This window comes from Prionailurus bengalensis, chromosome D3 (assembly GCF_016509475.1).
Source record: "Prionailurus bengalensis isolate Pbe53 chromosome D3, Fcat_Pben_1.1_paternal_pri, whole genome shotgun sequence".
Lineage (NCBI taxonomy): Eukaryota > Metazoa > Chordata > Mammalia > Carnivora > Felidae > Prionailurus > Prionailurus bengalensis.
The window spans coordinates 18887304-18903903 of NC_057356.1; the positions used below are offsets into that span (position 1 = coordinate 18887304).

General features: G+C 50.2%; 2 protein-coding genes across 2 annotated transcripts; both read left to right on the forward strand.

Moving 5' to 3' along the window:
* Window positions 1–1762: 1762 nt before the first annotated feature.
* LOC122470361 (glutathione S-transferase theta-1-like) lies at window positions 1763–4336 on the forward strand. The gene is made up of 5 exons (XM_043557867.1): window positions 1763–2224; window positions 2310–2397; window positions 3377–3527; window positions 3810–3986; window positions 4071–4336. Exons 1-5 carry the CDS (start codon window positions 2113–2115, stop codon window positions 4269–4271), a joined length of 729 nt encoding a protein of 242 aa, XP_043413802.1. The 5' UTR covers window positions 1763–2112; the 3' UTR covers window positions 4272–4336.
* Window positions 4337–4456: 120 nt separating this feature from the next.
* Window positions 4457–11873, forward strand: LOC122470362 (glutathione S-transferase theta-4-like). Its single transcript, XM_043557868.1, has 5 exons — window positions 4457–5264; window positions 6635–6722; window positions 9499–9649; window positions 10210–10386; window positions 11564–11873. The coding sequence occupies exons 1-5, from the start codon at window positions 5153–5155 to the stop codon at window positions 11759–11761; spliced, it is 726 nt and encodes a 241-aa protein (XP_043413803.1). The 5' UTR covers window positions 4457–5152; the 3' UTR covers window positions 11762–11873.
* Window positions 11874–16600: the final 4727 nt, after the last annotated feature.

Below are 16600 nucleotides of genomic sequence, written 5' to 3' on the forward strand. Positions count from 1 at the left end.
CCTCCCAGGGGCCCCACCAGAGTTACATCATAGGTCTGCTTAGAAGGCTGGGAGATATAAGAAAGACTCCTCTCTGGTCACCTATCCTTGGCCTTTTGGTTTGTCTGAGTCTCTTTGTTGGATGAGCGAATGAATGAGCAAATGAGTAATGAATGAGTGAATGAGAGTCCCTTGCTGCCCTCCTCCCTATCTCTGTCTCCCCACCTTGCTTCCAGGTTACTCTCTGTCTATTCCTCCCTTCTCTTGCTCCTCCCCTTCACCGTAGGACTGTGACCCCTATCCGATATGGTAAACCCAGTTGGGGTTTTCTGTGCAGGGTTGGGTTACAGGTCCCAGGGTGTTGGACCCAGGGCTCCCTGATGGCTCTGGACATGCCAAGTCTGAGCCCAGCCTCCCATCTACAGACTTGCTGGATGGCTGCTGGCTTTGCTGGGCCTGCCTGGCTTCAATCCCTTCTGCCTGGGCTCCAGGATGGCTGGCTCTGGACAGCCTGGCTCCTGGAGGCTGCCCAGCCCTTGTCCTCCTCCACCAGGGAAGAATCTGAGCCAGCTGTGTTCCTTCTGCAGACAGTCGCTTTCCCAGACAGTGCATTGGGAATGACAATGCACTTCAGCAGGGGTCAGCCTTGGGCCTGTTCCCAGTCCTTCCTTCCCAGGAACTCCTATCACAGCCCTAGGACCCTGCCTGATCCAATCAGAGTGGTCAAGGGATACAGGGTCTTCACTGGCTGGGTTGGGCCATGAACTATCCTTAAAACTAAGGGTGGGGTCAGCTCTGCCCGAGCCACATGTCCTGTGAGTATATGTGTTTGTAAGGGGTGCAATGTGTCCCTAAAAGTCCTGCCTGTCAGACTTCAGTTCCTATGAAAACAGTGGGGAAGGCATTAGAGTTCCCTTGCATGGTCAGTGGCTCTGACCTCCTCAGGTCCCAGAATGAGGCTGGGGGCGGCTTCCTGGGAGACCATGGCTCAGTTCCCAGGGGGCTACTCTGGCTTGCTACCTGCTCCGCGAGTCACCCCACCGGCCAGGGCCAGTGTGGATGCCAGGCCCCAGCTCCCAACCCACCCATGGCTGTTTTCTGGGTTCATGGAGGCCCTGCCCCACAACCTCACCCTCAGTGTCTCAAGACTTGGGTTCTGACAGAAGAGAAGTGCACGGGACAGTCCAAGAGGAAGGCTGAGAGGCAAATGGACAGGGTTGGGGAGTGTGGGGAGAGGGAGCACTGCAGGGCTGAAGGCGCTTGAGAGCATGGGATCAGATTTGGACTTGAGAAATCCCCTCTGGTGCTGTGTGGACCAGGACAGCGGGCCCTGGGATGGAAGTAGAAGGGCTGGTGAGGAAGCTGGTGAGGCCGGAGGGAACAGGTGTGGATAAGGAGAGGGAAGACTCCAGGGGGCTGGTCTGAGCCCCAGGGGGTGGGGGGCACCGGAGGAGGACAGTCAAGAGAGAGATGCCTTTACAACGTCAGGATTTCAGGACAGTTACTCAGACTGGAGAGAGGAGGGGCCTGGGCGCGGGGCATGTGAGTATGAGCATGAGTGTGTGTGTGTGTGTGTGTGTGTGTGTGAGTGTGTGAGTGTGTGACAGAGAGGGAGAGAGAGAGAGAGGAGAGAGAGACTCTGTGTGTGGGACTCTGTGTGTGAGTTTGTGTGAGTCTGTGTGTGAGGCACAGATGCAGTGGGAGGAAAAACATAAAAGGCCTTAAAGACCAATAGTGCGCCTCTGCCAGGGAGACTCCTACTTCGACAGAAAGGTTGTGAAAGCCTCCCCGGCTGCCGGGAAGCAAAGATCAGGGAGTGGCCCAGCCAGAGGGAAGAGGCAGGACCTGGGGGTGTCCAGGGGCTTGTAACACCCAGTGAAGCAGGAGGAGGGCCAGGCTGGGGACCCTGCTTTGAAAAACCAGCGACAAATATTCAACAGCCCACCCTGCCTCCACTCAACCGACAGCCCAGGAGGTGGGGAGGCTTGCCAGGGCATCGAGCTAGTAGCTCAGAGGAAGTAGGCTTGGGGGAGGGGAACAGACGTCTTTGGGTCCCATTTTGGAGGGGCCAAGCAAACCTCCCGGGAAGCAGGCTAGAGTGTTGAGCAGGGGAGGACACTGGGTGGGGCAGGCATGCCCCTGGAGCTGTTTCTGGACCTGTACTCGCCCCCCTGCCGTGCCATTTACATTTTCGCCAAGAAGAATGGCATTCCCTTTGAGTTTCGGCCTGTGGAGCTGGGACGAGGTGAGTCTTGGCTAGGCTGGGCCACATGGGGGGTGGCATCCAGGAGCCAGATCTTGCTGAGCCACCCATCCTCTGCATCCCCCAGGGGAGCACCTGAAGCCTGAATTCTTGAAGGTGAACCCCCTGGGGAAGGTGCCTGCCCTGAGGGATGGAGACTTCCTGTTGGCGGAGAGGTAATGGGGTCCTGGCGCCTGTGGAGGCTTTGAGGTTGGGGGAGGTGGAGAGAGGACGGCAGAAAGCTGATGGTCCCACACTTGGAGATCTTTCCAGACTGCTGCGGTCCCCTCTTCCTCCTTTTATAGCTCACCCAGCTTGGGGGCAAGGGGCTGGACTAGGAGCTGCTTTGGGGCTAAAGCTGGTTGGTAGCTTCAGCATAGAGGGCTGGGCAAAGGTCACTCTGTTAGGCCTGGACAACCTGGATTCTGCTGGGGAAGATCCAAGCTTGAGGTTAACCCTCCCCAGGAGTCCCGAACCTGGCTTTCAAGTCACAGGAGCCAGGAGCTAGGCAGCCCCAGATTTGCATTGGGCTCTGAATCCCAGATCCCCATATCCTCGATCTCGGCCACGGAGGGGCCACAGAACTTCGTGTCCCATGTTTCTCCCCTATAAAATGGAGTAGTAATATAATCCCTCCCAGGACCTGCCTGAGAATGGAAACTGGGCACCACCTTTTTCTATAAAATGTTTTCTAGTTGCCATTACATTTTTATTATTTGGTTTGGAAATTGTGTGCCGGGAGCCCAGGGAGGATCAAGAAAGGGGTTCTCCTCGATCCCCTCCCCCGGACCCTGGCTGCTAGGGAGCACTGGCCTGGGAGGGAACTTGGAGATCCCTTGGGCAGGATGTCCATGGCAGGTCTGCCTCCCTTCTGCTCAGTAGGACCCGGATGCCAGAGAGGTGGGTCTGGAGGCAGAGGGCTGGCTGGGTTAGTAGTCGGGGGGAGGGGAGGTGGAAATATGGGTCCACGGGGAGCGCGTGAGGAATGGAGCAGTTTGGTGGAGAAAAGATGGCCCGTGGTGGGGATGTGGGAGTGGGGTTGGCCTCCCCCGGAGGTGGCGTTGGACAGAAATCCAGTCAAATCACCCTGTTTGTGAGAGATGAAGCTGCCTAGCCCTGAGGGGTGGGGGACTCTCTGACACCCCCTGTTTGCAGTGTGGCCATCCTTTTATACTTGAGCCGCAAGTACCAGACGGCACCATACTGGTATCCACCTGACCTGCAGGCCCGCGCCCGAGTCGACGAGTACCTGGCGTGGCAGCACACGGCCATCCAGCTGCCTGCCACCAATGTCTACCTGTGTAAGGTGAGCCTCCCCACCCCATTATGCAGGCTTGGGCAGCAGTGAGAACCCCCAGTGCTGGAAAGGACCCACGGGCACATATACAGCCCTCTATCCACTGTCCCGGGTAGACATCTGTAGTTGATCACGGCATTCTTTCCCGAGTCTAAATGAATCCTCAGAATCCTTCTGAATACAGTGCCCCAGGGGGTATCACTAATGGATGGTGGCCAGGGAGGGGTGGAGAGGTGGTTGAGGATGTTTGGAGGAACCCAGGATAAGCTGCCTCCATTCCCCCTGGCCCAGTCCCTCCTGCCCCACTTCTCGGGGCAGCCTGTGGACACCGTGCGCCTAGACCGGCTGTTGGGGAAGCTGAAACCAGCCCTGCAGCACCTGGATCAGGAGGTCCTAGCGGCCAAACCCTTCCTGGCTACCGAGCAGGTCTCCCTAGCAGATCTGATGGCATTCACGGAGCTGATGCAGGTAAGCTTCTCCTGCCTGTTTGCCCTCTGGGGGCACTCTGGGCACTGGTCTGAGTCCCCTGCTCTGGCTACCCTGTCTCCCCAGCCCACTGCTGTTGGCTGCGACCTCTTCCGAGACTGGCCCCGGCTGGCAGCCTGGCGAGCCCGAGTAGAGGCTGCCCTGGGCCCTGAGCTTGTCCAAGATGCGCACAAGCTTGTGCTACAGCCGCGGGACCCCAGAGACGCCCAGCAGGACCCCCGGCTGGCACAGGAGCTGGTGCATCGGCTGCAGGAGCGGCTCAGTTGAGAGGGATGTGGCCCAGCCCATTCCCCTGCACTCTCCCACCCACAATAAACATGCTGTGTGACATCTACTTGTCTCCAGCTTCCTCTGCCTTACCCAGTGGGGTCTCCCCGCTTCTGAGCAGAATCTGGAGGGACAAGAGATCTCCCGAGATGATGCAGCCTAGAGGCAGCAGCACTCAGGCCTCTCGTGGGCTTCTAGTTACCTTCCTGAGTTGCCAGCTGCTGAACTCCACTGGCCACTGCCAGTCCCAAGCCAGACCAGAAGTTTCTGGGGTTCTCTCCATGGCACAGCTTCGCTGGCTGACCCTAGATACTCCTGTGGCGTTGTCCCCGGTGCCCTGACTGCTCCCTAGGATCCTGTTTGTCTTTCTCTCAACATTTTCTAACCATAGTTCAGGCTAGACTGACCTATGCATACCCCCAATCCTTGCTTCTGAAACCTTCCATGGTTACTTCCTATTGCCCCATCCTCGTTCTGGACCCAGCAGAGGCCCTTGGGTTACATTCTACAATAAAGTTCTGGCCCTCACAATTCCCGCGTGTAAGTCCTTCTCCGACATGGGCCACGGGCACACACATGTGCCAAGAGGGAGGGGGAAGGGCGGGGTTGCAGGTGGCCCCCACCTCCTGCCCCTGAGCCAGGGTCCTCTCCCTTGTCTACTCCTGAGTCTCCCGAGAATTCTTGCTGCTGTGAGAATTCCGGGCTTCCTGGCCTCATGACAACACCAAGTGAAACAAGAAGTTCCAGAATGCGGGGTCCTAGGCCTGGGTTGGAGAGGGCCGACGGGCACAGAGCCAGGCCCAGGGGCTCAGGCCGCATATAGGCTCAGGTTCAGAACCTGCCGGCTGTGGCTGGTGGGGGTGCCCAACACGTGTCTCAGCATGGGTCTGGAGCTCTATCTGGACCTGCTGTCAGCATCCTGCCGCGCTGTCTATATCTTCGCTAGGAAGAACAACATCCCCTTTGACTTCCAGTTTGTGGATCTGCTAAAAGGTAGGCACCCCATGCTGCCCGGCATAGGTCTGGCCTTGGCAGGGAGGCAGTACGCAAGGTCAGAGCGTCTCTGAGAAGCGGAGACACAGAGGTGACTCCCCACCTTAAAGTCCAGACTTTCCAAGGGAATCGTAGGCTGTCCGGCCCTGTGACTAATTCTGCCCTGCTATGATGAAGAGGCTCTTTTTTTTTTTTTTTAACTTTATTTATTTATTTTGAGAGAGACAGAGACAGTGTGAGTGGGGGAGGGGCAGAGAGAGAGAGTGTGAGAGAGAATCCCAAGCAGGCTCTACACTGCCAGCGTGGAGCCCGATGTGGAGCTCGGACCCACAAAACTGTGAGATCATGACCTGAGCTGAAACCCAAGAGCTGGACGCTTAACTGACCGAGCCACCCAGGAGCCCTATGAACAGGCTCTTATAAGATAAAGTGGAAGCAAGAGTGCCAGGCATCCCCTGGTCTCCCATCTAGAGCCCTTGGCTTTTCCTTGCAGTATCTCGTTAGCTGCAGCACATCAGATGAGCTGGCAAAGGTCGCAGAAGTGTGTGGTCATCCAAATCTGAGTCAACACTACCTCTTCAGGCCACACTCATTCTCCCTCCACGTTCACACCTGCTCAGGGTGACACAGGCCCGGGGTGAGGTGCAGAGCACTGGTCTCCAACATTACCCCAAGCATGGAGGAGGTTCTTAAAAGCTCACGTTGCAGAGGCAGAAGCCTCTAGAACATAGAGGAGGAGGCCAGGTGCTCCGAAATGAGGTGTGAATCCAGCCCCAGAAATGTTTTCTGACCGAGGCAGCTGGTTGAGGAAGAGTTAAAACTCGCAATAGATCAGGGTGCCTGGCTGGCTCAGTTGCTAGAATTTGTGGACTCTTGATCTCTGGGGCTGGTCATGAGTTCAAGCCCTTGTGCAGCGGAGAGCTTACTTAACAACAAAACAAAACAAAACCCACCACAACAAAACAAGTCTTCTGATAGATTGGTTGTATATGAGAGGCTCCCTTTTGGATTCCAGCTGTGTGCTGGGGCTGGGGCTGAAGGAGTGGGGGTGGGATCCAGGCTTCTAGGGCTGCTGCTGATTCACAGGCTATGGCTTCAGGCCGAGTTGGGAGTGGGGGTTGGAGGCCTCCAACTTCTGTAAGCCAATGGGTTGTCCTGGTCACTGAGCCTGGGATGGGGGCAGGAGTCTTGATCCTAATCCCGATTCTGCCACTGACTTGCCCTTTGACCTGAAGTGAGCCATGGATGGTGTTCCTCTGGGCTTGTTTCTCCTTCTAGAGAAAAGGGGGAGAAAGGCATCTGCCTCTGGGAGACCTGGGCCTCTCTTTCCTAGAGTCCCAGCACCCTCAGACATTTCCTATCCCTCCCAGGTCACCACCACAGCAAGGAATACATAAAGATCAACCCCCTGAAGAAGGTACCCAGCCTCAAAGATGGAAAATTTGTCTTATCTGAAAGGTAAGTCTTCCTTGCCCACCCCTGCTCCCATCTGTCTCTGCTCCTCCTGGGACATTCATGTGGAGCCGACCTACTAGTACTTATTTTTTATTTACTGTGAAAAATTTTATATGTACACCAAAGTAGAATGAATACTAACTAATGAGGGATATGAAGACCTCCACAGGATACCCATCACACAATTCCAACAGTGGTCCACGTGGGGAGCCCATTTTGCATCACCTGTAACCAAACCACTCTATTCCCCTCTATTCCCCTACCTGCCAGATAAAAGATGAGGGCTCATAAAAAAAAAAATCCCCAAAATATTTTCTTTGTGGCTTGTGCATTTGAATCCAGCTCCAAATAAACTACAAGTATGGCAGCTTGTGGTCTGCCTATAGTTCCCTCCATGCCCCACCTTTTGCCTTTGCATTTTTAATATACTTTTTAAAAAATGTTTATTTATTTTTGAGAGAGAGAGAGAGCACAAGTAGGGGAGGGGTAGAGAGAGAGCGCAACAGAGGACCCCAAGCAGGCTCCATGCTGACAGCTGATAACCGAGAGCCCAGGGTGGGGCTCAAACCCACAAACCGTGAGAGCATGACCTGAGCCAAAGGCAGATGCTTAACCGACAGAGCCACACAGGTGCCCCTGCCTTTACATTTTCGTTATGGTTGAAGAAACAGAATCCTTTGTCCTGAGGAGTTTCCCACAGTCTAAGTTTTGCTGATCGTGTTCTCAAGGTGTCATGTTAACATGGTTTTTCTGTCCCTTCATTTCCTGTAAATTGGTCATTGAAAGTAGAGGTTTGGTGAGATTCAGGGGTTTATTGTTTCTCAGACAGCTTCAGAGGCGGTCTCATAATTGTCAAGTGTATCTTCCAGGTGGACCATAGACCTTGGGTGGCCCCAGTCCTGGATGATTTTCCTAGGGCTGTTGTAAAAAACTACCACTGACTAAATGACTTAGAACAGAAATGTATTGCATTCCTAGAGGCTAGACGTCAAAACCCCTGTGAAGGAGCTGGAAAAGCTTCTCTCCCGGGTTCTGGTAGCCTCAGGCTATGTGTCTTTGGCCAGTTCCTTGTTACCTTTGAGCCTCAATTTCCTCAAATGTAAGCATACTGGGACCCACCTTACAGGGTTATTGTGAGATCAACTGAGATGATTCAGGATTTAGGATTTCCCTTCTTGATGTTTCCCGCCTTCTTAGACAGTTGTACCTCTGGGGCCTCCCTCTCAGGCTGCTCCTTCCCTTCTCCCCCCTCCCACCTCTGCTCCCTTCTTACCTGCTGACTCTGTGGTGGGCTGCGGGGGCACAGGGGGGCAGGCTCCTGCTTCTTGGACTTTGATGTCATATCAGACTCTGACTCAGAACTCTCTGGGACCCCAGATGTTCTAGACACCTCAAACACATGTGTCCATTCTGAGTTCCTCCCTTCCTGCCCTCCACCAGCCAAGAGGAAGACCATTCCCTCCAAACTGTGCCTCCAGTCTGTACCCTCCCTGTACCCCTGTGGCCCCTGTCCTCCTCAGAACCCCTCCACCCAAGTACCAGATCTTGTTGTTGTTTTTTTTTTAAGTTTGTTTTGAGAGAGAGAGAGAGAGAGAGAGAGAGAACACAGGAGGGGCAGAGAGAGAGAGAGGGAATCCCAAGCAGGATCTGCACTGTCAGCACAGAGCCCACAAGGCTTGAACCCACAAACTGTGAGATCATGACCTGAGCCGAAATCAAGAGTCAGACGCTCAACTGACTGAGCCACCCAGGCACCCCTCTTTTTTTTTTTTAAATTGAGATACAATTGACATACAACATTATATTAGTTTCAGGTGTACAACATAATGATTCAGTTTATGTATATATTGTGAACTGATGATCACCATGGTAAGTTCTAGTTGACCTCTGTCATCACATATAGTTGTAGATTTTTTTCCCTTATGATAAGAACTTTTAACACCTACTCTCTTAGCAACTATATTTTTTTATTTTTTATTTTCTTTTAATTTTTTAAAATTTTATTGATTTTTGAGAGAGAGAGAGAGAGAGAGAGAGAGAGCGGAGGAGTTGCAGAGAGAGGGAGACACAGAATCTGAAACAGGCTCCAGTCTCTGAGCTGTCAGCACAGAGCCTGACATGGGGCTTGAACTCACGAACCGTGAGATTATGACCTGAGCTGAAGTCTGACACTTAACTGAATGAGCCACCCAGACGCCCCCCTCCTTTTTAAAATATATATATTTTAATGTTTGTTTATTTTTGAGAGATAGCACAAGCAAGAGAGGGACAGGGAGGGGGGTGTATAGAGGCTCTGAAGTGGACTTTGCACTGTCAGCTGGGATCCTGGGGGCTTGAACTCACGAACTGTGCGATCATGACCTGGGCTGAAGTCAGATACTCAACCAACTGAGGCACCCATGCACCCCTCTTTTATTTATTTATTTATTTATTTATTTATATTTAAATGTTTATTTATTTTTTGAGAGACATAGACAGAGTGTGGCTACCTCTTACCCCTGAATTCCCATACATGTTGTTTTCCATCTAGACTGCCCTTCCTCATGCCATCCATCAGATCCCATTCACGCTGCTGGTCTCCCTTCGGGCATTCGCTGACTGGCGGACTGACTGCCTTTCCTGGCACCCTTTGGGCTCATCCTCCCCCCAGAAGAATGTCAGTGCCTAGCACCTGCCTGTGGCTGGAAGCCCCACACTGAGCCCCGGCCACGCTGGGGTGGTGGGTGTAACAATGTTGAGGAAGGCAAGAGCAGTGCCCCCCGACTTTTCCTTTCTGCAGCGTGGCCATCCTTTTCTACCTGTGCCGCAAGTACAGCACACCCTCACACTGGTACCCACCAGACCTGCACACACGTGCCCGCGTGGATGAGTTCATGGCCTGGCAGCACACTGCCATTCAGATGCCCATGAGCAGGATCCTCTGGATCAAGGTGAGTGGGGTCAAGGCCAGGCTGACCACCAGTGAGTTCAAGCAAGTCTCCCTCCCTTCCTGAGCATCATTTCCTCAGCTCCCTCTCCTGCCTGCCTTACAGAGCTGATGGGAGTGTGGAATGAACCATTGGGTATGAAAAAGCCTTATAAAGACAAGGGGAAGGGTACCCAGGAGGGGCTGATATTACTCAAGACTGGATAAGATTCAAGAAATTTCATTCTGAACTAGAAAACATCACAGTCAAAGGGCCCAGAGAGACCACCAAATTTGAAGATGACGACTAGCCAATGTATGTATATGTACCCTTACTTCTTATCTCATGCCTGTGACAGACATCACTAATCAATCACAGGATTCCATCCTGCTAGGATCTCAAAATCCTTCTGGACAATGGCCCCAGGTAACTTCTACCAACCAGAACTGCTAAAAGAGGTGAACTTGCTTTACATCCTTGGTTCTGTCCCACACCTCTCTAGCAGACAAGGATGCTGAAGATTGGAGGGTCAGATGGGACTAGGGTGCAACCTCCTCTTCCCTCCTCTCCCCCACCCCGGCCAGATGCTGATCCCAATGATCACTGGTGAGGAGGTTCCAGATGAGAAGGTGGAACAGATGCTGGCAGAGGTGAAGAACAGCATGCAGCTCTTTGAGGAGAAGTTTCTGCAGGACAAGATGTTCATTGCCGGGGACCACATCTCACTGGCTGACGTGGTGGCCCTGGTGGAGATGATGCAGGTGTGCAGTGGGGTAGGGACACAGCCTGGGCAGAGGTAGGACTCCTCTGTGACCACTCGGGCCATAGTGTGAGGATAGGCTGCTGGAGGGAGAGGGATTCTGGGAGTCAGGTGCCTAGACCTGTCCCAGGGGTAACCGGAAGCACAGGAGATTTTGAACCAAGGAGGGTCACGATTATCCATGCTTCACAATGCTTTTTCAGCATGAGCAGGAGCTGGAAGGCAGGCCTGGGACAGGGAGAAGAACACAACATTTCTCAGTTAGTCAGCCAGGGTCCTGGATGCCTCCGCCTCCTGCCGGACCCTCCAGGAAGTGTCCAGAGGCCTCCAAAGTGTCCTTCTGGATGAATGCCTCTTTTCTAGAGCACCAGACATCTAGCTATACAAGGAAGCTCCCTGGTTCTGGGTCGGAGGGGCATCCACGGTGTTTTTGGGGGTCCACCTGGGTGTGGGACAGTTATGTGGTTTCTACATGCAGGGGAGGGTGGCTAGTTCTGCCCTAGCTGGTATGCAGGGTGGCCAGTTGAGACCCCGGCCAATGTCTTGAGAGGCCAACGCAATTTCTGGCCAGTATGCAAAATGTCCGCTTTAGTCCATGGTCAGTGTGCAGGGCAGATCAGCACCAGAGAAAACCATTTCAGTTTTTCTGTCTCAGGTGGTGTAGTCCCCTACATTTCAAACCCTACCCCTTACATTTCACCCACCCCACCCCATTTTGGAGCCCCCAAGCTTTTTGCGTGCATGTTTCTTAGACTACCTGCTGGGTCTCCCATTCCAGGCCCTGCGCCTGATCACAGAGGAAGGTTCAGTGTGGAGGAAATTCAATGTGTGAATTCTTCCCACTCTCATCTGAGAATAAGGGATTTCCCTGGTAGAAGGCAGGGCCCATGGGAGGTTTCACACTAAAAAGTAGGAGTCATCTGGGCCAGGAGTCACCTCAGAGAGGGGTTCAGGAACCTTGGAGCAAGACCAGTGGAGAACCTGGAGATTCTGACCTTCCAGCCCCCACCCCACATATATCACATAGGGTATGACCCCTTGCTCAGGCCTGGGAGTGGGATGGGTCACAGACTCACTCTTTGCAGCGGCAGATAGGGAGACACCCTGAGGCTGTAGGAGGGGACGTAGGTAGGGCTGGTCCCCTGGCTGACCATCTCTTCCTCTTTGTGTATCTACAGCCCATGGGAGGCAACTATAATGTCTTCCTCAATAGCTCCAAGATTGCTGAGTGGCGCATGAGGGTGGAGCTGGCCATTGGCCCTAGCCTCTTTGGGGAGGCCCATGACCGGCTGATGAGGTTGGCCGAGTGGGACAGTTCAACATTGGATCCAATGGTCAAGGAGAGGATCTGTGAGTTGCTGCAGAAGTTCAAGTAGAAGCAGCCCATCCTGCAGGACCTGGCTGGCCCAGGCCTTCGAGCTTCTTTCCTTAGGGGAGATGTTGAAAACAATTCCACTTCTTCACCTAATAAAGTACTGTCACAACCACCATGGTTGCTGGGCCTGGGACAGTTGGTGTGAGCATAAGTTCTCGTGTGGGAGAAGGTGGCGGTGATGGGTCCTCCCAGGTTCCAAAAAGAGTTTAAAAGCTGAAGGTTAAATATGATTAAGGGTGCCCTGCTGGCTCAGTTGGTAGAGCATGTGACTCTTGATCTTGTAAGGGTTAAACTGTAGTGTAGGGCTAACCTGTAGCCTTAAGAAATAACAGCTTTAACACCGTAGACTAAGAGATGACAGCCTTGGCCTATCAATCAAGGGAACAAAAGTTCAAGGAAAATCAACTGGATTAGTGTTTGATTGGAGTGGGGCAGGGCATGTCTGAACTGTTTCCACCCCCATCTGGGAACTATTTCTTTGTTCTGTTCCCAGATGATGATAAGACCATGTGGTCGGCTATAAAAACTCTGTACCCCGGCTGTTTGAGACCGCACTTGGGTCAAGAGTGTCGGTCTTGATCAGTTGGCCTTGCCTCTCATTGCAATAAACTTTGTTGTGACTGTCATTGGTGCCCATAGTATTCTGTTTCAGGAGTCGTGTGGATGCAACAATCTTAGGGTGGTGAATTCGAGCCCCAAGTTGGGCATAGAGCTTACCTAAAAACAAACAAACAAACAAACAAAAAACTGGATTTAATATAACTTAAAAAATAAACATGATTCAATTGTCAATAATAGTTGATGACTTCAATACCCCACTTTCAATAATGGATAAAACAGTAGGACAGAAAATCATCAAGGAAATAGAGGACTTGAACGATGCTATAAACCAATGGACCTACCAGATATATATACAGAACACTCCACCAACAATCACAGAATACACACTCTTTTTGTTTTTTTTAAGTTTATTTTTTTTAGTAATCTCTACGCCCATTGTGGGGCTGGAACTCATCACCTCTAGATCAAGAGTTGCATGCTCTTCCACCTGAGCCAGCCAGGTGCCCCAGAACACACATGCTTCTCAAGCACACATGGAATATTCTCCAGGATAGACCATATGTCAGGTCACAAAATAAATCTCCATGAATTTAAACAGATTGAAGTCATATCATGTATATTCTTGGGAACACAATGGAGTGAAATTAGAAAATAATAGGAGAGGCACCTGGATGGCTCAGTCAGTTAAGCATTCAATTCTTGATTTTGGCTCAGGTCATGATCTCATGGCTCGTGAGGTTGAGCCCCACATCGGTTCCTCACCAAGGAGCCTGCTTGGGATTCTCTGTCTCCCTCTCTCTCTCTCTGCTCCTCCCTCCCTCTCTCTCTTTCCTTCAAAAATAAAGAAAAAATGAACTAAAAATGAACTAAAAAAAGAAAATAACAGAAGGAAAACTAGAAAGTTCACAAATATCTGGAAATTAAACAATACATTCTCTCTTTTGTTTTTTAAAGTAGGCTCCACACCCAGCACAGAAGCCAATGTGGGGCTTGAACTCATGACTCTGAGATCAAGGCCTGAGCTGAGATCAAGAGTTGGACACTTAACTGACTGAGCCACCCAGGTGCCCCAGAGTGTCAGACTCTTGATTTCAGCTCAGGCCATGCTCCCAGGGTCGTGGGACCAAGCCCCGAGTTGGGCTCTTTGCTGAGGGTGGGGATTCTCTCTCTCTCCCTCTGTTTCTCTCCCCTGCCGGTGCTATCTCTCACTCTCAAATAAAAAAAATAAAATAAAATAAAGTAAATAAAACCCTTTAAAAAGAGAAAAACAAGACAGAAAATCAATGAAACAAAAAAATTGGATTTTTAAAAAAATGTTTATTTTGAGAGAGAGAGTGCATGTGCAATTGTGCATGTGTACCCATGTGGGAGAGGGACAGAGAGAGAATCCCAATCTCAGCACAGAGCCCGCCTGGGGCTGGGAACTACCAACCTGAGCCCAAATCAAGATGCTTAACTGACTGAGCCATCCAGGTGCCCCCCAAAATTGGATTAAAAATTTTTTTAAATTTATTTTTGAAAGACAGAGAGAGACAGACAGACAGACAGAGCGTGAGCAAGGAAGGGGCAGAGGGAGATGGAAACACAGAATCTGAAGCAGACTCCAAGCTCTGAGCTGTCGGCACAAAGCCCAATGTGGGGCTCAAACTCATGAACCGTGAGATCATGACGTAAGTCGAAGTCGTCTGCTTAACTGACTGAGCCACCCAGGCACCCCCAAAATTGGATTTTTGAAAAGATCAACAAACTTGACAAATCTTTAGCAGCTATGATGAACAAGAAAAATATAAGACTTGAACTACTCAGATGAGGAATAAAAGTGGGTACATCACTACTCATCTTACATAAGTATAAAGGATTGTAAAGAAAATGCTAGGAACGATTGTATGAGAATAAGTTAGACAACCTGGATGAGATGGGAAAATTCCTAGAACACATTATCCACCAAAATGGACTCAAGAATAGAAAGTCTGAATAAACTTATGGCAAGTAAAGAGATTGAAATAGTAAAAATAATAATAAAAAAAACCTTCCTACAAAGAAAAGCCTAAGATCAGAAAGTTTCAGGGGTGAATTCTATCAAATGCTTAAGGAATTAACACCAAATGGGGCACTTGGCTGGCTCAGTCAGTGGAGCATACAACTCTTGAACTTGAAGTTGTGAGATCTGGCCCCATGTTGGGTGTAGAGGCTGTTTAAAAATAAAATCTTAGGGGTGCCTGGGTGGCTCAGTCGGTTAAGCTTCGAACTTGAGATTTCAGCTCAGGTCATGATCTCACGGTTTGTGAGTTCAAGACCCCCACTGGGCTCTGCACTGGCAGTGTGGAGCCTATGTGGGATTTAATCTCTCTCCATCTCTCTGCCCCTCTCCAGTTTGCTCTCTCTCTCTCTCTCTCAGTGTAAATAAAGAAACTTAAAAAAATAAAATAAAATAAAATCTTAACAGCATAAAAAGAATTAACACTAAGCCTTTACAAACTCTTTCAGAAAATAGAAGAGGAGGAAACATTTCCCACTTGATTCCATTGTTATCAGAGAACCAGTTCCAAATTCACATTTTGTTGCTTGAGGCTTGAAAATCAATACTTGAGAGACAAATGATGGGGGGGAAAGGAAAGTTTGCTTTATTCAGGAAGCTGGAAACCTGAGAAGATGGTGGATAAATGTCGCTAAGATAATCTTCCTCGTCCAGGTGAAGCCAGAGGGTTTTAATTGGGAAGGCACAGGAAAAGGGAGTGGGGTTACATGGGGGAGATGTAGGTGTCCAGGCAGCTAGTGCTATGTGGACGTGACCCTGAACAGACTTGCTGGCATCACTGGCAGCTATTTTGGGATGTAGTCAATCCTTATCTTTCGGGTAAGTTTGGTCCTTCACTCCTCAAGGCCAGTGGCGTTCAAATCTCAAGGAAATGAGTTCTGCTACAGATCAAGGGATTTAAGTCACAAACAAGGAGTGCGTAAGCTTGAAGCAAGTGAACCCTTAAGACTGGGTGGAGTGCTACTACACTATGAAGCCAGGATGACCCCGAGATCCAAACAGGAAAAAGAACATGAGAAAATAAAAAACTATGTCACAATATTCCTTATAAATGTAGGCATTAAAATTCTCAACAAAATACCAGCAAATCATATCCACAGCATATTAAAAGGATTGTATATCATGAGCAGGAATGCAAAGATGATTCAATATATGAGAATCAATCAGGGCACCTGGGTGACTCGGTTAAGCATCTGACTCTTGATCTCAGCTCAGGTCTTAAGCTCAGGGTCTCGAGTTCAAGCCCTGCATTGGGCTTCATGCTGGGCATGAAGCCTACTTAAAAATAAAACAAAAAAAAAAAGTGAAAATCAATCATTATGACACATCATACTAACAAAATAAAGAAAAAAATCACATGATTATCACATGATTATCTTGATAGATGCAGAAAAAAGCATTTGATGAAATCCAACACCCTTTCAGGATAAAATAACCCAACAAATAACGGAAGGGAATTCCCTCAGCCTGATAAAGGGCGTCTATGAAAAACTCACAGCTAACATCATACTTAATGGTGGAGTTCATGAGTTCGAGCCCCGCATCAGTCTCTGTGCTGACAGCTGGGAGCTCGGAGCCTGCTTCAGATTCTGTGTCTCTCTCTGCCCCTCCCCGGCTCATTCTCTCTCTCTCTCAAAAATAAATAAAACACAAATAAATAAATAGCCTTTGTCTCTTTTTCTATAGAATCATAAATCCATCAGTCTCTTGTGAGATAGGTTACGTGAGTCAGACCCAAAGAAAAGGATTAATCCTGAATATGGACCGAAGTAGGTTTTGAACCTTCAAGATTGAGGCTGAGCCCTAGATAGGATCCTGCCCAGCTCCTCTGGGGTGCTGACTGAGGTCAGTGGAAAGTGGGCATTGGGTAACTAACTGTTGCCTCATCTGAGTGTCTAGCTATTTTTTCAAACTTCACCACTGAAATCTGAAGTTCTCATCCTTCCTTAATTTTTTTTTTTTTTGCCAGTGAGGGGCGCCTGGGTGGCTCAGTCAGTCGAGCGTCTAACTCTTGATTTCGGCTCAGGTCATGATCCCAGGGTCATGGATTGAGCCCCATGTCGCTCCGCGCAGAGTGTGGAGCCTGCTTAAGATTCTCTCTCTCTCTCTCTCTCTCTCTCTCTCTGCTGCTCTCCCCCCACTTGAGTGTGCTCTCTCTAAAAAAAATAAAATGAAATAAAAAAATTAAAAAACTTTTTTCTCTGTTAAAGATCATTATTACCAACATTTCCTTTCTTTGCA